This window comes from Haemorhous mexicanus, chromosome 7 (assembly GCF_027477595.1).
Source record: "Haemorhous mexicanus isolate bHaeMex1 chromosome 7, bHaeMex1.pri, whole genome shotgun sequence".
In the NCBI taxonomy this organism is placed as follows: Eukaryota; Metazoa; Chordata; class Aves; order Passeriformes; family Fringillidae; genus Haemorhous; species Haemorhous mexicanus.
Genome location: NC_082347.1, coordinates 29,430,805 through 29,457,095, shown reverse-complemented (window position 1 = coordinate 29,457,095; position 26,291 = coordinate 29,430,805). Strand labels below are relative to the sequence as shown.

The 26,291-nt window shown below is 40.8% G+C and overlaps 1 protein-coding gene across 13 annotated transcripts in view; it reads left to right on the top strand.

The window, feature by feature from the left end:
• Positions 1 to 26,291, top strand: part of BTRC (beta-transducin repeat containing E3 ubiquitin protein ligase) — a 115,156-nt gene that overhangs the window by 81,676 nt on the left and 7,189 nt on the right. For all 13 annotated transcript variants that reach the window (XM_059851839.1, XM_059851840.1, XM_059851837.1 and 10 more), the window contains 7 exons: positions 9,989 to 10,220; positions 14,774 to 14,960; positions 18,618 to 18,714; positions 19,598 to 19,735; positions 20,215 to 20,333; positions 22,654 to 22,903; positions 23,568 to 23,686. In XM_059851839.1, the coding sequence (XP_059707822.1) occupies positions 9,989 to 10,220; positions 14,774 to 14,960; positions 18,618 to 18,714; positions 19,598 to 19,735; positions 20,215 to 20,333; positions 22,654 to 22,903; positions 23,568 to 23,686 (1,142 nt within the window). The remainder of the gene's footprint in view (positions 1 to 9,988; positions 10,221 to 14,773; positions 14,961 to 18,617; positions 18,715 to 19,597; positions 19,736 to 20,214; positions 20,334 to 22,653; positions 22,904 to 23,567; positions 23,687 to 26,291) is intronic.

Sequence of the window (26,291 nt, the reverse complement as noted above, 5' to 3'; positions counted from 1 at the left end):
AGCATCTATGGCTCTTCTGTGTGAAGAGTGCTAGAGGGAGCTCTAACCCCTCAATCGAGGAACAGGATGTCAATGGTGCATCTCCGAGTTTGGGCTGTGGCAGGAAACGTTGACTTTTTTTAACATTTCAAGTTTATTTTGTAGCAGGAAGTTGCATATGGTTTTTCCAGTCATGAGCCCAAATTGCTTTTCCTAGATGAGAAGATGCAAATAGTATATTTGTGAGTGTACTATTGTTAGATTTAATACAGCTGTTGTGAGCTACCTGAAAATACAGAAAACAAGTGAGAGGTATCACTGAGATGTTTAGCAAATAGAGAGTGCTAAAGTCTAATGGTCTTTTTCCTTTCACAAAGGAGAAAAAATTCTCACCATAGAAGACCTAATGGTATTTAAAAGAGAATACATTTCGAACTGTTGGAAGTAGAAGCTACTTTACTCAGCATATAATAGGTTCTTAGATGTTTAGCCAATTATTATAGTAGAAGTTATAGAAAATGGTGGTGGTTGTTAGATAAATTTAGAAATGGGATGCATCATTGCATGAGGATGGAAGAGATTTCTCACATCATATACTCCACACTGGTAACATTGTTATATGACAGGAAAGTAACTCTCAGAATGGGATGAAAAAAAAGAAAAGAAAACTTGTTTTTTATTTGTAGAAAGGGAAATATAGGTGAATTGATGATATTTTCATTGTTTATTAATAAACTCACTAAAAGGAATAGCAGAATCATTGCTTTGAGTGGAGGAACATTATGTGGAAAATACAATATGTTGAAGACCAAGTGAAGCTAGCAGATCTGTTTTGCCACAATTTACTGGGGCATTTATATTGTTTATATGCTACATTCAAACACATCCATTTTGATTGAGTCTACTATAGGGAGAAGAGTAATGGAAAGCTTCCTCCCTCCTTTAGTTTGAGGTGTTTTTTTGAAAGATTATTGGCAGCTAAACACTGAACCAAGGAGGGATCCCTAGTGGAACAGTCTGTGACTTGGGCTTCTGAGTTATGCAATTTGAGTGTCAGCTGATAGGGATAAAGTCTGCTCAGCTGTGGAGCTGCATATGCCTTTCTGAAGTGCTGTTATGGTTAGACCTGGTCACTTGCTGTAGCAGAGGCTGCTGGTTTCTGCCTTTCTTCTGTCATGTGCTTTCACATATCAGCAGCAATTGGCCTAACCCAACTTAATGCAATTTCTGAAGATACAGAATTCATTGTCCTCAGTATGGATTTTTGGAGTCTGTTCCTCAGGTCATTAATCTTTTGCCAGGTGCCAATGAAAGAATATACCAACACAATCTTAAGATATAAAGTCAAAGAAAACTTCAAGGTAGGATGGACCTCTGGAGGTCTGCAGTTCAGCTGTCTGTTCAGAGGAGGATTACTTCATAACCAGTCCTTTTTGCTTGGAACTTTGTCACTCATATTTTGAATATCTTCTTTTTAAAATCCAGAGCTTTGCTTGCCTGTTGCTGTTGTCCCTCTTCCTGTCATAACACACTTCTGGAAAGATTCTCTCTATTTCCTCTGAACCTCCCTTTAGGTAGTGGAAGGCTGGTGGATAACCCCCAGTCTTCTCTGGGTGAAACATATCCATCTTCCTTAGCAATCCTAGGGGTCCTCCATGGGAATCCTCCCAGTCTGCCAGGAAGGTAATGTTTGACTGAAAGTTTAGCAGAACAGCTCATCTCAAGACGACAATGCCCATTAGTGAGAGAGGGGTTATTGCATGACCTTGTAGAGGTTATAGGCAATATCTCAAGATTTTGGCTGCAGACCAGTGACCAACTTTAACATAGCGCTGTACAAGAATATTTAATGGATATTTGTCCTCTTACAGCTGCCTCTTTGGTAGCTGCTAGCAGCAGTAGTATTGGTATCAGCCAGTGTAAGTTGCTGAGATGTCCTCTTCTAGATCTGGCTGTACTGGTGGAAAAGAATACCATGCAGCCTTCACCTGGCTGTTGCAAGTTGCTGCCCTCCAGGACCTGTCAGCAAAACTGCAAGCCTGCTCTCAGTTAAGATGAGGTGTTTTAGCGTAGACAGTTTAAATAGCAGGTCTCTGCTAACAAGCTTATTTTGACTGAAATAGGTTAGGGAGTGCTCATGTAGCCAACTCCTCCAGCAGATCCAAGGAGTACATTTGCAATGGGATCAGAGCACATACATGAATCTTGTGCTTCTTCAGAATGCTGCTGGGTTTTTGTTTTTTACATCTCCCCAGTATGCCTGGAAATATGTATACTCCTGTAGCTGGGATATATTATATGATACCCGGTATGTATATTCCTGACTTCCAGTTCTGAATCTCTCACTTTGCCTTGGCCAAGTAGTTTGGTGTACGTATGCCCTCTTTGTTGTTGGTAACAAAATGCATCTCAAAGGAAAAACTCATGGAAAATACTACTGAGTAAGCCATCTTGGAGGGCTTGTGTTTCTTGGTGCTGAAAGTTTTACATAGGCAGAACCAAGTGGTTGGAAAATCTCAGTAGTGTTATTGAGAGCAGATAACAGGTTTTTATGATCATTCTCTCTCCCTTTGTGTTCTTCACAGTGGTATCAGTCTTCACTGCTGCTTCCATGTTTTGAATCATTTGAGTCCATCTACCTGTTCCTGATTGCCTTTCTCTCTGTTAAGGGAGCACATGAACTAAGAAGGAAATCAACAGTAACATCCATAAAGAGTGACTTCATTCAGGCAGTAGATCATGCTTGAGTGTTTTAAAAACAGAAGCTGTTCCAGAAAACTGTAAAACTGCTGCTTAGAGCATTGTTTACTTATGTCTCTCCCTGACATAAATGAGCACTTTGCTGCTGCTGGCCATTACCTGATGACTTCAGTAGACTGGTTTTCCAAGTCATAATGTGAATATTCCTTCCCTCCATTAAAAGTAATAACATGTAATGGTCCCAGCAATTCAACTGTGGTTCTGGTAGCCATGCCAAGGAAGAAAGCATTTCCTTTGGTGGTTTCCCCTGGAAGAGATTTGTTGTTGCTGGAGTGTCTGCTTTGAAATTAGTATATGATCACTTTACAGCTAGTAAAAGGTGTGCTCTGAAATCTATCCCTTTAAGAGTGATGGTGCCTGCCCTCCCCCCCCATATGACTAGGTAGGCATTTGGTCAGGGATCATAGTTTGGGAAAGTAACATATGCCAGTGCTGTGCTGATGCAAGCAGATTTCTCATCAGTGCTTGTTATTTGCAAAGACAACTTGGAGATGAGGAGGAGGAGAGGGACTCCCAATTCACATCCATTGCTGGCATCAGAGAAATTTTATTTTGAAGGTTTTTGTCAACACTTAAAATCTAGGTGGGAGACCTATATCGAAGGAAAGTTTACAGTAAGAGCTATGAGATTCCAGACAATTAAACTTTATTAGCCTGTCTGAAACATTAGGTATTAGCTTAAAATAATAGTTTTTTAATCTCCTCCCTGTTGCTGTTTACTGTGTAGCAGTGTGGGAGGGGAGCATCTTGTCCAGCAAGGTATTATTACTGCTCTTTGTATAGCCTATGTGAAAGTGCCCATGGCTCAGTTCTGTCTCCCCAGTCCCAAGAGAGTCTCCCCATGTTACTCCTCTGGTGCCTACAGCTTTTCCTGGCCTTGAACAAAATCAGCCTTTTCCCTGTCTTCGGTATCTGAGGTAATATCCTTAGCCAGGTGCCCTCCAGGCTGACACCATATCATAGGTACTTAGATGGTACCTCTGAAAACTATTGCCCTCCCAGGATTTCAGAAAGTGCAGCAGGTTGGGCAGCTGTGTCCAGCATAATTCCAGTGATCTTTCATCTAGATGTATCCTTTCTTACAAAGCTTTTCTGCAGTGTGATTAGAAACCAGATGTGGACAAGCAGCCTAAAGCTCCAGAGAAGCAAAATTGCTAGTTCCTAGGGTGCTGTTAATTTCAGTATGTGTGTTTTGAATTTTCTCTTGAAAATAAACAGTAGAGATGCTGTGGTTTCTTTCATGGTGCTTTCTTTTTGACTCTCAGATGTGATTGATGATCATCTACTTCTGGGTTATGTTCGTTTTTCAGAATGTTTCAGTGAGCTTTGCAGCGTGGAAAGTAATTCACTACTGAGCGAGTAAGTCCATATATGAGCTAAACCCATGGTTAACCTCACAGAGGCTGTTATGTGAGATGGAGGCAGGCAGAAATGGGTAGATTCTAAACTGAGCTTTTAAAATAAAAGTAAATGGAGTGAGTTGTTTAATGACCTAGCATTGTAGCCTTGCTGTCAACTCAAACACTGGAAAAGCAGGTTCATCCTGCAAAGGAGAAAAATGAGGAGCTGGCTGCCCTACTCATGTCTCTCAGGTGCTATGGCTCATGAGATCATGTTTTTTATGGTGAGACAACCCCCTCACCACCCCCCAATTCTCAAAGCAAAGGAGTTCTTTAGAGGGAGCTGCCAGTGAGGAGCTGGAAAGGAACTTCTTTCCTCTCTGCTTTGCCTTGGCAGTCTGGGAATCAGTTCTGCAGCATTTGGGAATTGTAAGCCTAAAAAAGAAGAAGCCAGCCATAGAAATTGAACCCCGTATCCTCTTCATTATGGTGTTACCGCCTTTAGGCATGCAAAAAGCACCCTTTGAACTGCATTCTCAAATAACTCTCTCTGCCTTTATCAGCCATGGAGGGCTGACATACCTCAGCTCCATTTCACCATTTTTGTTACATTGCTGTGGTTACATTGTTGTGGCATTGAGTGCTGCTTCATCAAGGGCAGTAGCAAGCAATTCCGTGGCCACACAAGTAACTTTGGGAAAGTCAGCTGGGCTGAGGTTCTTTGGCTAAGAGCACCTTTTCAGGCATCAAACCAAATCATCCCGTGGCCATGCTGGTACTTTTTAATCCCTCTGCTTTTCCCACATGCTTCTAACTTGATCCAGAATTCCTGAGCTTTTGCTGCTGGTGAAAATAGTTTTGTGTTTGGATTCAGAGTTGTGCACATTTTTAATGTGGTCAATCTTGAAGAATATTCAGGATATAGAGGCAAGCATGGCTTTGCTTCCACTCTGAAGTTCCTTTCTTCACATTCCTTGGCTTCTGGACATACACCTCCGTGGTTCCTTTCTTTGTCATTCCATTGCTTGGGTTTTTTTCCCCAGTGTCTTTTATCTTGTGAGTAAAGTTTGAACAGTACGCAGAAAGTTAACTGCCTGGAGTCTTTTAAATATAAGTAACACGCACCCAGTAATAAGCTGTCGGTTGTTTTTTTGCTGCCTGCAAAGAAACATAAACACAGCGCTCATTTCTGGCAGGTTTTTACTGTCAGAGTTTCTCCTATTATATTTATCTTACAATTTGCCAGGGGGTGAAGTTATTAAGTTTTAGCAGCAGCCATCGATCAAGTTCACAAGTTAACACGATAAAGGCTCTGTGCCGCTCCGATCCGGGAAAATGATGATCCTCACTCGGTAATTAACTAAATGAGAAAGTTAAATCTTACTTGAGAGCTGGGAGAGATGAAAGAGAGGTGTTTGTCAGTTTCTCAGTGGAAATTAGAAGCAGTTTTCTGCAATTCCCTAAGCTGCTGCTCTGTCATATTTTACATAAGCACTGGGAAAACGTCTTGTAATTAGTGCTGTCATGGAGGATTTTTTTTGCTGAAGGATGTTGGAATAATTCATTAGATTATCAAGAAAGGCTTGTGTCCTGAAATGATTAGCACAGTGAAATTTAAACCATTAACGATAACAAGTTTAGAGCTTGCTGCAGTGCAGAGGCACCCGGGGTATGTCTGTGCCTATTTCAATCATTTCTTATAATTAAACATTATGTCCTCTTTTTTCCTCCCCTTCACTAAGACCCATCCAAAATTCCTGTTAAGGTGGCTCTGTCTAGATCAGTGACTTAACCACAACAGGCAGTGCAAGCAGTTGGAGGTGAAATGCTGCAGTTGCAGAAAAGCAGTAAAGGACATTTGTCTGTGTCAGGGCCTGTAGTCCCAGTGAGTCCAGGAAGGAGGGAAGAAACCCAGTATGACCTGTTGGTACTGGACCATGGAAGAGAAGACCTCTCCTCTTATCTAGGGAGAAACTGAAATTTGCTCTGGTGGTCTAAGCTCTCAGTATTTTCAGCGTGAAGATGTCTTGAAGGTTCAGAAGGTCCCAAACCTTGCTGGGATCATTTAAGCCATTCGTAATATTCTAGGAGGCAGTTTCTCCTTGACTTGAGGACATGTCTTCTTGCATTGAGTAACACAAAACCTGAATTCATCTACCCAGTGAGAAGTGCCTGAACAAAGTCCTCCGCAATGACTAGAGGATGTAATTTTTTAAAAAACTGTATAGAAGTTGTGACCACTCATATTGGTGGGTAAACACTATTGCTGTTCTACAGTCGGGGAAGTTGCTTGGTTCTGGTTTTTTCTGTGCTTTAGGAGGCTCGTTGATCCTCTGTACAGGACAAAACCAAAAGAAACCTTAGTTGTCATATATGGGTTACAGCTGTGATTTACCATTGCTGGTTTGTTTCATATGCAAAGCAGTAGATTTATCCAGTCTTTTTTTTATCTGAGTTGAAATATTGCACCTTCCTACAGTTGCAAGCCATTATTTAGATTAAAGTCCTTTCATATATTAGTCTTCTTCTACTTCACTGGGCATACAAATGTGCTTTGTGTTAAATGTAGCCATTTGGAGAAATGGTCTTGTAATTACGGGCTGCACTGGAGCATAGTACGTGGATCCCTGAGCTAGTACCAACCTGAGGCACTCAGTCCCCTGGGTTTCCTGGCACAGCTTATGAGCTCAGCTCAGCACTGTCAGAGGACACCTCTGCCATTCCTGCAGATGAGTCGTGGTGCCCAGAGCCAGCTGGAGCACCTCTCAGCCCTCACACACAGGCCTTTGTGAAAAGGGAGTTGGTAAAGCTTCATCAGTTCCAACTTAGTAGTTTGCTCTATTATACCCAAATTTCTTCCCAGATGATGAACTACCAGTGCTTATTCTTCTTTGCCATTTTTGGAAGTGAAGTTTATAGAAAATGTGATTGTGAACAGTGCATTTGGATGGATATTTGCCCGAGCAGTGGGGATGGCAAGTAGAACAGGTTTTTCTTTTTCAGGTGAGGCCTGATTATTGTGTCAAGTGAGGGAAAAGGCTGTAGCTGATTCAATAGTGCAGATGCTTGATGATGTTGTTTTGTTGATGCTTTATTTTGTAATAGGCCTTTTTCACTGAACTGCCAGTGGATTTTCAGGAATCTTTAAATTAAAATTCTGGAACTTTTGTTCTAAACTGTAGTGTAAGTGATTTGAAACTGTCAGTTTATCTGTCTCTATTCTGCAAAGCTGGCGTGTTCATGGCATGTCCTGTCCTCTTGGTCCCCTGCTGGCACAAACCATATGCCATGCTGGGCACACCTCTGGACTTATGCTCACTCCTTTTGGTGTGAAACCAGAGCAGGCAAGGGTGCAGACCAGGTCTCAAGTGACATTATCAGAATGCAGCTGAAGTATGAACCTAAAAAATATGGTGTTCTCATGTCCACTAATTAGCACATAAACACTGTAACGTGCTTTTCTTTGCAGAACCGCTTTATAAATCTGGAGTTCCACTTCCGGAGCTGTTAAAAGTGCTGGTCAATGGATTCTTTAATTTACTCATTATTCCTATCCAAGAAGCTTGTGTTCAGGCAGAATGAATTGTTTTGTCCCATCTAAGCCATCTATTTGTACACACATAAGCCATGACTTGTATTTGCAGATGTTGCAGCTTCTGTTTGATACCACAAACAATGTTTTAGAAGTAGTTGGGGAGTTGAAGGTTGCTGGGAGAAGGGTGTTCAGAAGTCAAGGAAAGGCCAGAACATGGTGCCACCCTGTGAAAGGAGCTGTACTTTCATTAGCTTTGCACATCAGCTATATGTTCCACTCAGGCTCAGCATGTTAGTCAAACTTCAGAGTCCCTCAAATTAAAAGACACTTGCATAGGTTTTTAAAAATGCTTTGTAGAGACAATCTGTTTTTGTAAGATGCACAGCAAACAAAATGAAAAATTAAATGAGATCAAACTTGTAGGTTACATCTCCCTACTGTCTTGATCCAGCATTTTTACTAGGATGCCTGTATTGCAGGCAGTTTAACTGCAGCAAAAATTACCAGAATCCCTTAACACAGGTGTTCAGTCCACTGGTAATCATCTTTTGCCAGACCCTTAACTACTGTGGACTTTGCTAGAAAAAGTCCAGTCTTTCACATGCAGGACTTGATGCCCACAGTCTCTTTAGTGATTTCTCATGGCCCAAGAGAGAGTTTTTCTTTCCTGCTGCCCAGTACTGGCTCTGTGACTTGTTTGCAGTAGTGCTGTCCATGTGAGGATTGAATGAAATTGTACCTCACTGTCCTTGTCTTGCATGATCTTACTGGACACAGCCACACACAGCCACAGCCACACATTTGCAGGGAGGAGTGGGGGTAAACCTGAAAACATTGAGCTGCAGAATGGAGCACTGGTGGTGTGCTCACCATGTTCTGTGTTCTGAAAGAAGCTTAAGTCAAACTGTAATCCAGAAATAGAAAAAAGCTGCTTGTTAAAAATCACAGCTCTTTACTGTCTTTTTCTACCAAAGGAAGGTTCAGCTCTCTAGAAATGTTGAAAAGAGTATTTAGGTGCATTATCTCTAAGAAAATGAAATGTATATGGTGATCAGTTAAATAGATTTTCAAATTTTGGTGTTCCAAAGTCAGGATTCCTGTTGGGATTGGTGGTATTGAAGTTCAGGAGTTATTTATTCCCAATAAATGACAAATGTCTGCATTCCAAATCTACTACTGGTAACTAAATTTTGTGGTCTCTAAATTGCCTGCTGTTTTGGCACTTGCTGAAAAGAGGCTTTTTTGTTGTTTTTCCTTTTCCTGTAAAATTGATTAATTGTTACATTTCTTTTAGTTCATTAGATATCTTTGCAGAGAGATTTTAATCATTACATTTCTTTTAGTTCATTAGATATCTTTGCAGAGAGATTTAGGGATTCATTTTTTTCCCTTAAATTAAATAAGGGCCCCTGGCAAGGGCAATGCTTGGAATTGTCATAGAACAAAAATAAGGCATCTCTACCCCTCAGTATTTCACACGTTCTTATATCTGTAAGTTATTTTTAATTATTTGATAATTAATGAAGAACCTCTGTGTATTTTGACAATAAAAATGATGTAATAATATTGACTGTTGTTATAATGCTGTCTGGTGTTAAACTGTTGCAATGAAAGAGAGAAAATCACATGTTTTCAGCAGGAAATAGAAACTATTTGACCAGTATAAGAAAAAATAATTTCCCAGCAAATGGTTAATCTTACTTTGACAAAGGATACCCTTGCAATGCAAAATGCACACTTTTCTTCCAGTTAAATCATTTAGAAAGCAGAATTTATATCTTACTATCAAGTAGTAAATTGAAATGTCAGTGTTTTGTTTTGTCCCTGAAACTCTTCTTTGAGCTGACTCCTTCTGACAAGATATTAACAGTGCTCAGAAAGTTGAAAATATTTTATTCTGTGAAAGAAGTATTTACTAAATGTCAGAGTGTATTTTAGCTGGCTTTGCTCTCGAGGTGTAATTCAATTTTTTTTCATCCATTTCATGCATTCCCTATGAATTTTAGCAGCAATCCATTCTTCAGAATTAAAAAAAAAACAGAGTACAAATGCAATTTGCCGTAGGTGCATTGAAGTAACTGGTATATGTACATTAGAAATCCAAATGTATTTTACTGTCTACATGTTAAATAAAGTTGTGTTTATGTTAAACTGTTGCAGAAGGTTTCCCATGTGACCAGAGTCCTTTGTGTGCAGCTCTGGCACGAGGCAGTGCATTGTCCTGCAGGCTGCGCTCGGGCTGACGGCACCAGCCAGGATACGTGTCAGAGTGCTTTTTGCCTTCCATTGTCTGCCCCCTGAAAGAAATTGTACAACTGCTTGTGTTTCTCCTCATATGTGTTATTTGGGTTGTTCCTTTCCTTCCTGTTTACAGACGAAACTTGCCAATGGCACTTCCAGTATGATTGTGCCCAAGCAAAGAAAACTGTCTGCAAGCTATGAGAAGGAGAAGGAGCTCTGCGTCAAGTACTTTGAACAATGGTCCGAGTCTGACCAGGTGGAGTTTGTGGAGCACCTCATCTCCCAGATGTGTCACTACCAGCATGGACACATAAACTCATACCTCAAACCCATGTTACAGCGGGACTTCATCACTGCACTGCCAGGTACTTCTGCAGGCAGAGGGAGCTTGCTCCCTGTCTTTCAAAAAACTATTCTGTTCCGCCCTACCCTGCTAGAGAGGTCTCTTGTAGGGTCAGTTTGCAAAACAGATAATAGCTTTTGAATGAAAAGGTCTATACCAGTATGAATGTCATAGTATTTTAATTTGTGTTCCTACTGTATGTCAAGGCATGATCTAACACTGTCATGGTTTGTCTAGGAGTAGCTGATAGCTAATCTATGTATTGCATAGGTAGTTATCCCAAGCCACAGGGCAGGTAGTTGTGCTCTTAATGCCCACAACGAGTATGAATAACCAAATTTTTTTAAATTAAAACTACTACTCTTTCTGGTTGCTCACCTGAGGTTTTCCCTTTTCTTATTTAGATATTTGTCTCTCTTTACTGAAATAACTTTCCGAAGCCATTGCTTTGATTATGTGTTTATTGCTAATAGAAAATGGAGGGCATAAGAGCAAAACATGAAAGTGTTCTAGTTTTTACACCTTTGTAGTGCTTTCCACTGAAAATATTATCCCAGCTATTCTCAGATGTGGCATTGGGCAGGTCTCACAGAATGCACACATAAAGTAGTGTACATGCAGTTTTATATCCCCCCTGTCTTATAGATTGGAAAACTAAGGTGGTGAGAGATCAGCAATAGAGTTTCAGAACCAGACATAAATTCTTGGCTCTTTAGGTCGTATTTTTTCAGACCATTAGGTCATACCTCTGTAGATAGATAAATAGTTAGATACTTAATAGATTAGCATTCCCACGCCATGGGTCCTTAGTTTGAGAGGAACCTGAGCAGGTGGTACAGGTGTTGTCTCTAAACAGCCAGTTGAAAAGAGGTGTTTCTTGCCAAAAGCCTATTCTGTGAATACCTTTATAGAAGTGCTGAACTTTTGGCAATTTGATCAATCTAGTCACTTGATCATTCTTCAGAAGGGAGTTCTGAACATGAAATATAAATTCTAGCCTTAAAAGATGGAAAAAAGCATGCTTAACTGTGAATTGTATAAAGCATAAAGGCGCTGCAGGAGTTTTGCTAGGAAGTTAAATAGGTAGACTCATTGGATTTTAAGCTCATTGTGCCCAGTAATCAAATGGCTGCTGTAGCATTAAAAAAAAAATCTTAGTTATGCTAAGTACCTGCTTTATGTTAGTTTTTAGTAGTCCAATGGCAATAATCTTCTTGTACTTCGAGCAGCATTATAACTTGTGGAGCTGCTCTGTTTCAGAAAAATAGGAAATGTTTGGAAACTGCATTGGTTTCCCCACTATTAAAATGGAAGTATACATGTAGGTGCTTACACAATTTTCCCAGGTCTTTCTCCATGGAACCCATGAAAGCACCCCATGAAATCAACACATCTCACTGCTCTTGGTTAATTTCTTCCTACAGGGCTTTTTCTGAGAATTTTGGGCAGGTGCTATAAATACTTGTAGAGACATTCCAAATTTCCTAGCCATACCATATATGTTACTGGTCTATTCCCAGTTGCCCAAGAAGCAGCTGATTTTACTCTATCGGAATGCAGAATAAATAGGAATCAAGCAGTTAATATGTGAGTATTTTAGTAGTTGGGGGAAATGTGTGCATAAATAATGTATGTGCATCAATTTACATATTTACAAAGTGCAAATGTCCTGGTGAATATTACTCTGAGGGAGAAAAATAATGGCAAGGAATTGCATTGGTGCAGACTCTGCAGTCTGTGCAGGATGTCCTGAGTATAAGCAGGTTCTAGTGAAGTGAATGGGAGGGAGGAAGGTAAGAAACTGCCTAGGAAACAGTGATCAACACAAAATTCTAAATTAAGTCATATAATTAAAAAAAAAACCTAAAGTCCGAAAATATTTTTTAGCTTTCTGAAATTCTCAAGTGTTCAGTACTCTCGTTTCATTTTTACTACTTCATTCTCTCTCCTGCTCTCCCCCTTGAGTGAATAAAACAATAAAGCTACTTCAAAATCATGAGGCATCTTATCTCTGTCCTCCTAGCACAGTCCTAAGGAATGACCAGAATTAAAGGTAATTTCAGATCATGGGCATGTGTTACTAGTATAGAGTAAAATTGGCTCAGATTATTTTCCCAGTGCTTTGAACAGAATTAAGGTTGTTTGAAAAATACAGCTCAACTGTGTACTTAACAAAGTTTGTTCAGTTTCTGAAAAAATAAGGCTTCTGCTTAGCATTTTCAAGCTATTTAACATTTTTTATGAGGAAAGTAATTTTGATAAGGATTTCATGTGTGAAATAGCTGAAACATTCTTGTTGGTTCAGAGGGTTGAAGTGCTAATCGTGTTTCACATCCATTTAGCAAACTCTCCTGTGAGCAGAGTTTTCCCTTTTTAAGGAAGCAATGCTTTGTTAGATACATGCCTCAGTGAGTTGTGCTGTTCCTAAGAAACAAAATAATAAAATTGTGTTTGCAGCCAGGCCAGAATAGCTCTGCCCATCCACTTATCATAAATGTGAGGAGGGGAGGCCAAACCATTAATATTCTTTTGCTGCAAAGGGTCTAGTATCAATGGCAAAGGATGACTTAAGGACATGACAGTAGTTACAGCACCTTATTGCAGCCAAGATCTAAAGTGCAACTCCTAATGAAATAGAAAGGGCACATGGGTGAAGATTACTGTGCCCAGGTGTTGCAGTGTAGCCTGGCTTCCTAAAACCCCCAGTTGTTCCCCATATATAAAATTAATTCATCCAGTGACATTGCTGACTTAAGGCTACCTGTAAGGATTCTATGGAGGCAGGCATTTGTAAGGTTCCTGGTGGGTCTGTAAATGTCTGTGAGCCTGCTGGAAGCAGCACAGACTGGGAAATCTGCCATTTCCACACAAAGCTTCAGGAACAGGGCAACAGGATGTCCATGTCTACCCTGCCAGTTATGGAATTCCTGCAAATTTCTGTTCACATTCCCTAAACCATTGTCTTCCTCTTTCCACAATTTGATGTGGAGTCAATTTAAATTTACAAACTCTTTTTTTTTTTCAATAGTGGTTATACATGTCTCTTCAGATTAAATACATAATAAAGGCTGATGATGCTTTTATTTTGCAGGTTGACATCTAATTTTGCATCTCTAAAGATAAGAAATGTCAGACCTCTTTCTCCACTCTCTGGTTGTGCCTGGTATCATTCACATGCTTTTTCTACATAAAGATTGAAGCATAAAATGCTGAGCAGAATGTCTGACCCAACGTGTATTCTAAGTTTAGTATATTTGAAAGCAGCAGGAGGAGCATGCTGAATTGTCTAATTTTCATGCAGTGGGAGATACTTTTGAGATCTTTTTGTTGAGGAAAAAAAGGTTGGGTCATTTTTGTGTCATGAACTCTAATCAAAGTCAGCTGGTTGTACCCAGTTTGGGTTTGCAAAAGTCCAGACATGTGACTGTAAAAATATACTTACTACTTTTTCTTACCCTGTCACAAGCAGGGCCTGGTCTTTGAGGCTATTGTTTTAAAAGCAAGAAAACATGTATTTAACTTTGTCCCAAATGTGAACCAGAGGGGAGATGCATGTAATACCAATCTGCAATGCTTCATTTTTGCTTGGACTGAACATTATGCCTGAGGGCAATGTGGTCCAAACTTTCACAAAGCGTATGAAATTCAACCTGTGAAGTGAGATAATCTCTTGGTGGTGTGTCTCACTTGTGAACTAAACAGTCTTAAAGAGAAGCTGTATTTACACAACTTCTCATTTAAAAGGCATCTTATTTTTCTGAAGTCTTGATTGTGATTAAATTTGAGTTACTAAGGGCACATTTTTACTGACTACATCCATCCAGTTAAGAAATATAGCATAACCGTCTCTACGTAGACATTTCATTGAGCTGCTTGGTGCTAACCAGGCAATTGCTTTACATTTCATTCCAGTCATGCTGAAGTAAAGCCAGTCCTGGTATTCACACTGGAAAATATTTGCAAATGATATTATTTTGTTGCATATTTTTCCTTCACCCACTAAAATAAATGAAACTAGCAAACCTGCTTCACTTTCTCCTTATACAGCCTCTCCTTCCCTCTTGACGTCCCTGTGCATCTGCATATCCTTCCCTCCCCCCTATCTAAAGGTACCACTACCCTTCAGAGCACACATTGGGAATATATATTTTTTTCTTCATTACATTTAAAAGCTACTGCTTTAGCAAAAACAGCTTTTGAGCCATTGCAACATGAGAACAGCTGTAGCAGTGAGATGAGAAATGGTCCTAATATAGAGAGATTTTGGGGGCTGCGTTGCTGAGTTGGAAATGCCATCCTAGAATATCCCCCTAGTGCTAAAACCCATCGAAGTAGATTGGAATGACTTCTTGGATTCTTTATTATTTTTAATGACTTGTAGTGCTATATCCAAAGGAAGTTGGATAACACTGCTCACTCCTGAACTTAGCCTCAAATGCTCTTCTGTGCATTTTGTCCAGCTCCGCATGCAGAAGAGGAGATGGAAGGAGAATGTATCTTTGTACTAGCAGGGGGAATTGTCTGTCCAGCAAATAATGTTTTTCTGTTGTTGTTGTTGTTGTTGTTCTCCCCTAGCTCGGGGATTGGATCACATTGCTGAGAACATTCTGTCATACCTGGATGCCAAATCTTTGTGTGCTGCTGAGCTGGTGTGCAAGGAGTGGTACCGGGTGACGTCGGATGGGATGCTGTGGAAGAAGCTCATTGAGAGAATGGTCAGGACAGACTCCCTGTGGAGGGGTTTGTCAGAGAGGAGAGGATGGTAAGGAAACCGAATCTTCACCTCTTTTGCCCCCATTCAGGACAGGAGGGATTGTGTGTTTCAAACCATACTTGAAGAGGGTTATTCAGCACTGAAACATCCTGTTGGTTCCAGACCTGACAGTTGCTCGCACCAAAAGTCAGCCATTGGGGAGTTAGGTGCCACATTTGGCTATGTGGCAACGTGGGGGATTTCTTCTTCAACTTCCTCTTCTGATCATGCTCTTAGCCCACTGTGACAAGTGAGATATACAGATTGAGATTTCTACACCCAGCTGTCTTTCAGTTCAAATTAAGAAGCTGTGTGTGCCTCAGGGGACCCCTAAACCGGTCAGCAGTTCAGAGCAGAAGAGCTTTTTCAGGAGTGGCAGTGGGGGAGCATGTGCTATGAATTAGTTCTTTCCTGATAGGTCTGTTTGTTTTCCTCAGCAGATTTTCACTATTAGATATCTGTTTAATTTTCAAACTGGAAGCTGAGGGTAGGTACCATGGAGAATAGGGGACTTTAGAAATGCAGATAGATTAGTTAATAATCATCTGGAATAGCCTTACTACAATGTAGGTCTCACTCAAGTTTGAAGCTGCTCTGCTAACATTTCATTAGAACTTTCTCTCTCAGGGGTACACCCTTTAATACATAATTTTCTTTTCCAAGGGTGTCCCTAGGATGTTGGCAGAAGGGAAACTGGGTATGAATATTTCATAAACAAGATAAAAGTGACAGCTCAGGCATTTTGGTTACTATTAAAAAGAAAAAGATACAGAGTTGCAAACAAAGACTCCTGGTTTATGGTTAATTTTGTTATACTGTTTGTCTCAGGAAGTAAAGGCAAGTAAATCAGGATTATGAGACATTCTTAAAAAAATAAATACTACTTTGATCTGCTTCCAATAGTGCTTCTAAAGAGTATAAAATAAACACAAGCATGACAGTGGTAACTTTTGCATTTCTTTTAGTGCCTTATTCTCCTCAGGACTTCAATCTTTTCTCCCTACTGTTGAGGTCACAGTAGGTCCTAAGAGGAGCTTGAGAGGTCATTTAGGCCTTTTTGTTTCCCATAGAAAGAGACAGGTTTTTCTTAAGTCATCCCAAATCTTTGTCTTAACTTGTTCTTAAAATCCTCTACTGATGGAGATTCCCCAGGCAATGCCTGGGAAAAGAATTCAATGGTTTCACTTTTTTATTCTTTCTAACTTCAGTGTTTGAGAAATTTTCCTGCTATCTTGGTTGTCTTCCTAGCTACAGTTTGACTTGTTACATTTAACCTGCACAGATAAACAGGATAGTTTCTCATTCTCCTTTTTGCAATAATCTTTTGCATGTTGGAAGATGAGCATGTTTCCTATGTTTTGGCTGCACTAGCCAACCATAATGATGTGTTGTCTTGTCCTCTTACTATTTTTGGTTTTCTCTGTTTAGACCATTCCCAATTCCCATACTCCATTCTTGGAGTATGGTGTAATCAGCTGAGTGTCTTCTGCTGAGGCATCACTGGAGTTTGCTCTCTCCACACTTTAGAAATAACATTACCACCAAATACTGGTCATACAGACACATGACATTTCTAAAAGACAGGTGCAAAATTTTGCTTCTCATCTCAAGGACAGTCACCATGTTACTGCAGCTCTTCTTCAGGTTTTTGCTATGTGCTGGAGGTTACTTTGACACGAGAGCAAGTTGTGCCCAAGTCTTTCAGATTGCCCTCTGGTTATCTCTGTGATGAACAGATAGAGCTGTGTGGTTAGGAGTTGCAGACAGGAAATACCCAGGCAACTGCATCTCTGCCATATTGAACTTCATAGCTTGTAATCAGTGCTAGCTCTGTGCATAGCACAAGGAGATTACTAGCTAGACAGTTCAGAATGATGAACAACTGGTGTTATTTGATTACTGCTCCTCAATTTGCACATGAACTGCCTGATTTCAGCATTTGCAGTTCATGATTTACAACAGAAACTGCTCCTCCCCCCCCCCCCCCATTCTGCAGCATGGCAGCCTTCACTGGCAGATTGTCGGGGAGCAGTAAGGGTTACACAGATTTAGAGAAATATAAAACAGAAGCCCAAAATCTGGGCATGCTTGTGTCCATCTGATTGAATTGGCTGGTCATCAAAACCTGCAAACAATAGTTCCTTTTATCCCAGAGCTACAGCACAACAACTTCTGGGATGCCGTGGAAATTCCAAGCAATCCTTCAGCTGAACAGTAAACAACTGACTATGCATGCAGCAGGGCACCACTTACAGGTAGCAACCAGACTTTGTGTTACATTAGCTAGTAAAGTCAGAAAGAATAAAAAGGTTTTTAGGCACACAGGCTTCTACACAGGTTTTCTAGACCTGCCCCAAGTCTTCCAGGATGTCTCTGACGTATTCTGTGCATCACGAAAGAGGTTTTCATCTTCCTTGGCCAGTAATGCTGATTTTCATGAATGCACTTCCAGACATACAGGGATCACAGTAAATAGGCATCTGTCTAGTTAGTGGCTTGTCTGCATCCTTGTGTGCCATCTTCATGTGTTTGTTCCCATATGCATGTCTGCTGGTCATTCTATTTAAAGAAAGAGGTAATTCCTCTGTCCAAACATGAAAGCACCTTTCTCTTGAGTTGTACTTAGAATTCCTGATTTAAAGAAGTATCAAAAGTTCTTTTCCTGAGTATTTGTCATTTTGCTTATCCAGTCCTGTAGTTTGGTATTGCCTTACAACCCAAAGATTTTGGTGCATTGTTGTGATCTCTCTAGTTCAAGTAAATCAGGGCAGTTAATGTACAGTCTCTGAAATTAGTTTTGAGGTGTACTGTGTGGAAAGGACGGGAAGGAAATGCACAAGGAAGTATTGAACAATTAATTATGCTGTAATGGAGCAAGGGAGGGAGAAGTGGAGAGCTGGCCCAGTGTAAACTCTGTGCCTCTTATGCCAGGATTACACTCGGAGGCATTTGTGCCTCTCTCCATTTTGTGAGGCATGTTGCCAGGCAGAGCAGCAGTTAGTACGCCCATGGTGGGGTTTACTAGCTTCCACACCGTGTTTGGTGGCTTCTTAACTTCAGGATGAGGAATTAAAGTTTTTTACACAGCAGGCAGTGATTGCCGTTTACAGATTTTTTTGGTAACAAAACTCTAGCTTGGGATATGAGTATTCCAAATCAGTTTTGAGATGAGGGAGGCACCACAGATGAGGTGTTGCTTACCAGCACAGAGTAGTAGCAGTAAAATGTCCATGTACCCAAACTGATACTGTTCCTGCTAATGCAGATAAAAGCTAGCCTTGAATGTGTAGAGGATTTGAGGGTTCCTTGGCTACTTTCATTTGCTTTGCACGCTTTATTTTAAAGGTGACCTCTGATAACGTGTGAGTATTGCAAGCGTGAACCACTGTCAACCCTTACTGAGCTGAATGGGCCCATGTCCATAATAGAGAATTTATTTCCCTTCCCCAAGTTACTAGACACAGATTTTTCTTGGGTATTTCAGTATTAAAACGCAACACTGACATGTTGCAGGGCAAACAAACAAGGAACCATCCCATCTTAGTACATTCAGTTTGACTATGACTCTGTCAGCAGTGGTTATCCACTTGTAAAATGCCAGGAGGACCTTTCTCCAAGATGCTGAAAGATGATCTGTGTTCAATGGAAATGTTCTTTGTCTTCCAGGGGGCAATATCTATTTAAAAATAAACCTCCTGATGGAACTGTGCCACCCAACTCCTTCTACAGAGCACTTTACCCCAAAATTATACAGGACATAGAGGTAAGAAACAGCTGCTAGATATGGTGGTGTTTCACTGTTGGTTTTTTAGTTTTGTTTTTTTAAACATTCCTGATTTATTCATGATGCTGAAATTCTGGGGATATTCCATTGCAGTGTAATATTTCATTAAATCTGACATGTCTGTGTTTGTCTGGAGTTTGTAGATCTGGGATAGTTACAAAAGATCCTGCTGCTCCTTTAGACAGAGGATGAGTTGCATTGTTCAGTGAGCTATTTGCAGGTGGAGTCTCCACACTTTGCACATCAGCAAAGTGTGATATCACAGCAGCACTGTAACATCTTGGGTTTCTCTTTTCCATGGTATTTTGCCCCTCATGGTGCAATGAGACTTAATAGGCTGTTACAGGAAGATATCAAGAACTGAGGCAGGGAGAAAGTGCCTTTTTTAAGTCTGCAGTCCTAAGACTCAGGGAAACAGGAAGCAGCTGAGCATGTTTGCCTTGCATTTAGTGTGAGCAAAATGGCATGTTCTGCTTGTTTCCTAATGGCAGAAGCGGTGCTCGGGCTCTGTTGTGACAAGTTTGTAAATGCATTTAGAGCTCAACTGGGACTTTCTCTTCAGTTATGTAGCTGTTGAGTCACAAGGGGCTAAAGGTTGGAGATAGAAAAAGGCTTTTAGGTTACTTCTTCCTCACTGTTCCCAACAGCACAGACCAGTTTAGCCACGATATGTTTTCCAAGCATTTGTCTGTTTAATTGGTTTTATTACATGTATTCTAGAAAGCAGTTATGTCATTGTATGGGCCTGATTGTGGGAAAAAGCTTAAAGTGTCTGCTGCCTTCTTGACCAAACAAAAAAAGGGGAGATAGTTCTGTGCTTTTTTTTCCCCTACATCTCATTTGTCTCCTGTCTCTCCTCAAGACAATAGAGTCGAACTGGCGGTGTGGAAGGCACAGTTTACAGAGGATCCACTGCCGAAGTGAGACAAGCAAAGGGGTTTATTGTTTACAGTATGATGATCAGAAGATAGTAAGCGGCCTACGAGACAATACTATTAAGGTGAGAATGCTCCATCATGGCATACTAATGGCTTGGAGTGCCTATGCCATAAATAATAGTGTCCTAATTTCAGTGACACCTACCCAGTCTCTTGTTAGTAACCTAGCCTTATCCTTCCCCTTCCCCCATCTCCCACCTGCACAGCAGCTACTCTTTTATCTGGCTAGAGAGACTTTGTTTTCAGACAGACAGGCTTCGCCAGCAGAGTTTCTGTCCAGCAGTAATTACAGGCTATGTAATTACTGGGCCCTGTATGCTAGTGAGAAGGGTAAAACCAATATTCGTAGTAAAGCAGTAATATCAAAGGTGTCAATGTATTGCACCAAAGAGCCTGTAGAAGACTCTGCAGATGCCACTAAAGGTGTTCTAAGTGCACTATGGAAGATGTGCTGTAGTAAAAAACAGTTTAGTCAAACCAGTAAGTGCTGAAAGATGAAAACCTTACTGAACTGTCCAGTTTTGAATGTTTGCTGTCTTAGATCTGGGATAAGAATACATTGGAATGCAAGCGAATTCTCACCGGCCACACTGGTTCTGTCCTGTGCCTCCAGTATGATGAGCGGGTGATCATTACTGGATCTTCAGACTCAACAGTCAGGTGTGTGCCCGTGATTTGCACCTTTCTGTTTGCCTCTTAAGATTTCAGCTTTGCAAGCTGCTGAAATGATCTCTTCTTAAATGTGTGCTGTTCAAGCAGTTCCATGAAGTTGTTCAGCATTGTGCTGTCCTTATCAGATGTCCATGCAAATCGCTGTCAGGGAGAAATGAGAATCTAAGCCAAGGCCAGTCAAGGTCAAGATGACTTAGGAAGGCCATCTGGCATTTCATCAAGGTTTTGCATGTTTTGACACTCCCTGAGAATGTTATAAATTCTCTTTGAGAATAACTTTTTAAGAGTTGAGGTTTTCAAAGCAAGTTTGAGGATTTAGTTGTCCATTGTCATTTAATTTTAACAAAATATGTATGACTAGATATCCTATGACTTTAAATTAAATTTTAGCAGGATGTTTCTTTTCATTAAATCTTTCTAACCTTGCTTTCCTTCAAGTCTCCAGAAAAGGGCTGGACGCCTCAAAGTAGCACTTGTGCATGTGGTGCATTTGTGAAGTCCACTAGTCATATTGGAGGGTACCAAAGAGTGTAAGACCTGTAGTGTAAAAGAGGAACGATGAGATAATGAATTGCAATATGAACTTGGATGTGAAGGGGCAGGTCTGACTTCTCCATGTTGTTATATACTCCCTCCTTGTCAGAGTACAAGCACTGCTCATGTAGTGAAGTTAGACAGCAAAAAGCTGCATTGGTGGCCTTTTCTGGAGCTATTAGCATGCATTCAGATGGCTGCAAGCTCCTCTGCTTGTGTAAACTACTATTGTTAAGCTAATAGTAGTATTGTTGAGCTAATTAAATTGAATTCCTAACATGTGATACATGCAGTCTTGCAGTTCTCCTAGGTTTTGGGGTCCTGTCATTCACAGGAATCCAGAATTTCAGCAACACTGCCTGCCTGGAGGTGATGTGGGAACTGCCCTGGGCTAAACAGATCGCAGAAGAGAGGCCGATTTCTGTAACAAGCACTGTCATTTTCCATATCAGGCCAGGCAGGCCAAATTGCAGACTGGCTACTTGCCCAGGAATACTTTGTCTCCCACTGTATCTATAAATGTTTGTGCAGACCCCAGAGGCACATAGGATGCATCAGTTTTATCCTTGGGTCTCCTCAGGAAGAGAGACTTCATCCAATAGACAGTACAGATGGGCTCTTAATGCTTCTGAGATCTCAGGGATGCTCTTGTCCAAAGAAGTCAGTGGGTCTCCAGTTCCTGTTCAGTTTGGCAACCCTGTCTGCAAACTGTTCATATGTTAATGGCTCAGGTCTTTAGGTTTTTTTTCCTTTGCATTTTCTAATTGGAATGTGGTTTTCCTTCTAATTTAGAGTTTATAAGTTGATGCAATTTAGTTTCCATAAGTTAGAAAATAACACATTAGAAGTGTTTCTCACATCTTGCCTTTTCTTATTGCTTGCCTTATTGGCAGCAGGAAGTTTTAACTTCTGCAAGGTCTGATGTGCCTGATGATACAGGCATTTTCTGCTTTCATATAGTGTATCTGGGATACAGGTGTGATAGTGCCAAAATAAGTCTCTTTATGGAGGGCAAAAGAGGTTTGCCAACAGAATAGCCCAAAATAAATATTTTTAAGGCTTAAAATATTCATTTCAGGTACTAAAAGTTCTGTATGAAGCTTTTGTCTAACTTCCATCTTAAATTATCTTTCAGTTGAAACAGTTGGTTCCAATAACATTAAATTTACATAAATGCTACATCTTCATTTGAGTATTCAGTGCATTCCTGGAATGTAGCTGTGTACCAGATGCACTGCAGGGTAAATGCAAATCATGGTGCAACTTGTGACAATTACTTGTATTTGTTTGAAAAGAATTGTCTTGTCTTCTGCTTCTGTATAAATTACCACTTGAGCTGATAGTCCTGTGAGAGAGGTCAAAAATTAAGCCTGTCAGGGAATTTACTTCTCCACATTGGCTAGAAATGAAGTGTATAACAGGCTGGCACAACCAGGAAACACCAGTCTTTAAGGCCATCAGTCTTCTGCCTTTCCTCAGCATTAAATTCCCTTAATTAAAGAATGTTTTTTTCCTGTGTGCATTATTTTTATGGTGTTAACTGCATTGCAGGGTTTTTGGCTGCTGGACTGTCTCAATGTACACATAATCAACAGGTTTATCTAATACATTTTTTAATGAACTATTTAATAGATGTAGATATAACTTGTGGTGTTTGCTTCTCTAATATCACTAGAGAGTCAATTACCTCTTCCTGGCCCTCTCTGGCTCTGCAGAAAAGTCACAGTGCAGGTTGTTAACTCTCTTCTGTCTGGTTTGAAATGTGAACCTGCAGAGTGTGGGACGTGAACGCAGGCGAGATGCTGAATACGCTGATCCACCACTGCGAGGCCGTGCTGCACCTCCGCTTCAACAACGGCATGATGGTGACGTGTTCCAAGGACCGCTCCATCGCCGTGTGGGACATGGCCTCCCCAACAGACATCACCCTGAGGAGGGTGCTCGTAGGGCACCGAGCTGCCGTCAACGTGGTGGACTTTGATGACAAGTACATTGTATCGGCATCAGGTGACAGAACTATAAAGGTGAGGTGTTTCGGAGGCTTTTTATTTGCTGCTCTGGGGTATTTATTAACAAAGAACAGTGACCAGATGGGGAAGATGGCCCCTGGCAGGATCTTCCTTTAGAAGCAGTGTTCTTCCTCCTGCTCATTTGCACTTGTCCCTCTGCAGTTGAGCTGGCACAGCTCATTTACAGAACCTGTAGCAAATCAGTTCCAGGTACAGATGCAGTTAAAAAAGAACATTTTTTTTCTGTGTTCTTTTTCAACTTGACCACTTCCATAACCTGTTCAGTCATTTAAACAGTTGTTAGAGGGCAGCATGGGGACAAAAGTGAAGGTGACTGGATAGGAGACACTTAAGTGTTGCTGCTGTGATCCCAGCCTGCAGCATTAAACCTCAGGAGAATCTGTATCACGTGTAAACAAAATCATAGCCCAAGAATGCTAAACCTGGAAGCTAATTTGATACTGTGTGGCAAAACTCTTCTGTGTACAGTGACCCAACCTGCTATCAGTTGCAGACTATAATCACAGGTCATCAAAGGGGTGATTTTCCCAGTCTTAATGGTAGCATCTTCATTAAGAACATTCTGGATGCATCTATTTATCATACAGACACCATCTTTTGTTAGTCTCTTCGTAATAATTTTGTCTCTGTGTGGTTCCCTCCCCCCTTCCTGTCACAGGTATGGAACACTAGTACCTGCGAATTTGTGCGCACCTTAAATGGCCACAAACGAGGCATTGCATGTCTGCAGTACAGAGACAGGCTAGTAGTGAGCGGCTCTTCAGATAATACCATCAGGTGAGAGACACCCTCCCCATCACAGGGTTCTGTGCAAGCATGCTGTCTCTGGTGCCCTGGGACATGCTGAGGTTAGGCAGCTGAAGTGCTCTGTACCCTTGTCAACTTTGAAATATGCTTTCTTTAGTATAGAACATTGGGAACTACAGGAAAGAGATATTAGAAGCCTGTTTTACTGTGTTGTCTTTCACCTCTACATCTCAAGAGTCCCATACTAATCAACAAGTTGCATTTGCTCTGACAGTTCTGGTGTATGAAAGAGCTGGCAAGTACCACTTTCTACGATGTCCTCTTGTGATATTTTAATTGGACTATGTGTCTAGTTAAAGGGGTCAGATTTGCAGTAAGAGGCATTTAATCCTCTGCAGAAATCCTCCTGGGCTCTCGCCAAACTCTTCTTGTGGTACTTGGCACCTGGTTAAGTTTGGAACAGCTGGTTTAGAGCATGAAGTTCAGTTTGCTGCCTTTTGCACTTCTCCAGCTGCCCTGGTTGCAGTCTGAGATTTAACTCTTTCTGGTATCACAAACCAGAATTTCTCCCTACATCCTGCAGCTGCTGGCAGAGGGATGTCCCACTAATTTCAGGATGTATGGAACAAGCTTGAATACTAGTTATGTCATATAAAAAAATGGCTCTGTCGTGGAAATGGGAGTAACAGCAACCTCCCTTTCCCTTTGTCATTTTTTTAAGTAATTGTCTGCCTTTTGGTGAAAACTTGAAAGCTGGACAGTGTAAGCAGGAACCCTTCACTTCACTTCACATGTCAGTAATAACTTTTCCTCAGTGAGAATGACCCGTGCTGCTGTTTGCCCATGGACTTGGTTTGCAACATGCTGCCTCTTCCTGCTCTGCATTCTGTAGAAAAACAGTGGAGCTTTGGTTGACATCACCAAGTCACTGTTCCAAATTTTAGTACAGGGCTGGCTGAGAGCATGACCAGGAAAGCTAAAACTTCCATCTCTTAATCAAGGGAAGAGGTATTACAGGCATTGTTTAAGAACTGCACCACTGCTGAGAACTGCACTTCAAATAGAAAAAATAACCCTCTGCAGTTGTACCATGAAACTTGGCCACAGAAGCAGAGCAAGAAATAGTTAAATACTACAGCAGCTAGGGAAGGATCTAAAATATGCAGTGCTAATAAAAGTAAATGTGAAGATAGTGATAATGCTAAACAGGAATACAGTTACTTTTATGCTTGCATTGGACAAAATCCCTACTTAATAGATAAATTGTGCTAGAATTTCAGGAATGTTAACAGTGAATCTTAGTGGACGTCAAGTTTAGCAGCAGTGTGAGCAAGGCAAAAGACTTACCCAATGCTGAAAAACGGTTTTCTCCCAGCCATTAGCAGAGGGCACAAGTCAGTAGAAGGATGATTAAGAAAAAGGTTCCTAAGTCATCTTTGTGGATGGCTTCGTGCTTTGTAGGTTTGATTATAATCCGCTATCAGACATTGTATGCTGGATTTCAGTACAGACTGTTACAGAACTTAAAAGCCCATTATTCCTCAGTTGCAGAGAAAGTTTTTTCTAGAAGATAAATTTGTGATTTCTAGTTTTGCAACTGCAAACATTGAGGACATGTGAAGTAGCTGAGACATAGAAAAATTATTTAGGTTTTGATTTAGGCCAGAAATTTCACCTGCTACATAGACATCGCTATCATTGTGCTAATTTCCATCTAGCAGAAACTGGTCCATCAAGTTTAATCCAATCACTTCAGTATCTTAACTTCTAGGTCCAAAGTTCCTGATTGCTGCAGACAAAAAAAAAAAAAAGTATTAAAAAAAAAGGAACCAGAGAATTTAGGGCAAGAAAATAAAATTAGACAATATCATCTTGGGTTAAGTTTTTAATGAGTAGTTGGTCTTCATGTGTCTATTTATAGGGTGTGTGCACATAAGGATCTGATACCAATCTGTTTAGACAACAGCATTCTCTCTAAGAGGTGGGGATTCAGACTCACCTGCCTTCTTTACATCTCCCTGCTCTGCTTTCAAGTGAATTAAAGGTTGAGATAATTGCAGACCTCCCTCTATTTCCAGAAGTTCTCCCAAAGTTATAGGAAAAAGCAGTAGTAGTCTTTTTGACTGCGTACACAATTGTAGTGGGGGTTTTTTTGAGTTAGTTCTCAAGCCTTAAGTTTAGTTCTTTTACTCTTTGTTCCTTTGAATATTTAAAAAAGTAGAAGTTAGAGAAACTTATCAAAACTGAGAAGGACCCTTGGCACCAACTCTGCTAAGAGACCCTACTCTTAATAGCAGTTATCCCCTTTGTACATGAAAACCCATTTGCCATGTGACAAGGGACATGATCACCTCTTGTAATCCCATCCAGGTAAAACCTCAGACTGGGACCTGAAAATACAGGCCTGAGTTAGTGTGATGCAGCCTCCTAGAGCTGCTGGCAATTTCATGATCAGTGGCAAGGAATGGAAACACATGGCACAAAAGTTCCTGGCACAACATTGCTCTTCAGACCTTTCTGCACCAGTTAATGTCTGGCATTGTCCATCCTGTTTACAGTCCTTGAGAGATGTAATGCTCTTTAGCAGCAAGAGTGCCTTTGGCTGACCTTTGTCATGGAGTTGCTTGCTCTGACC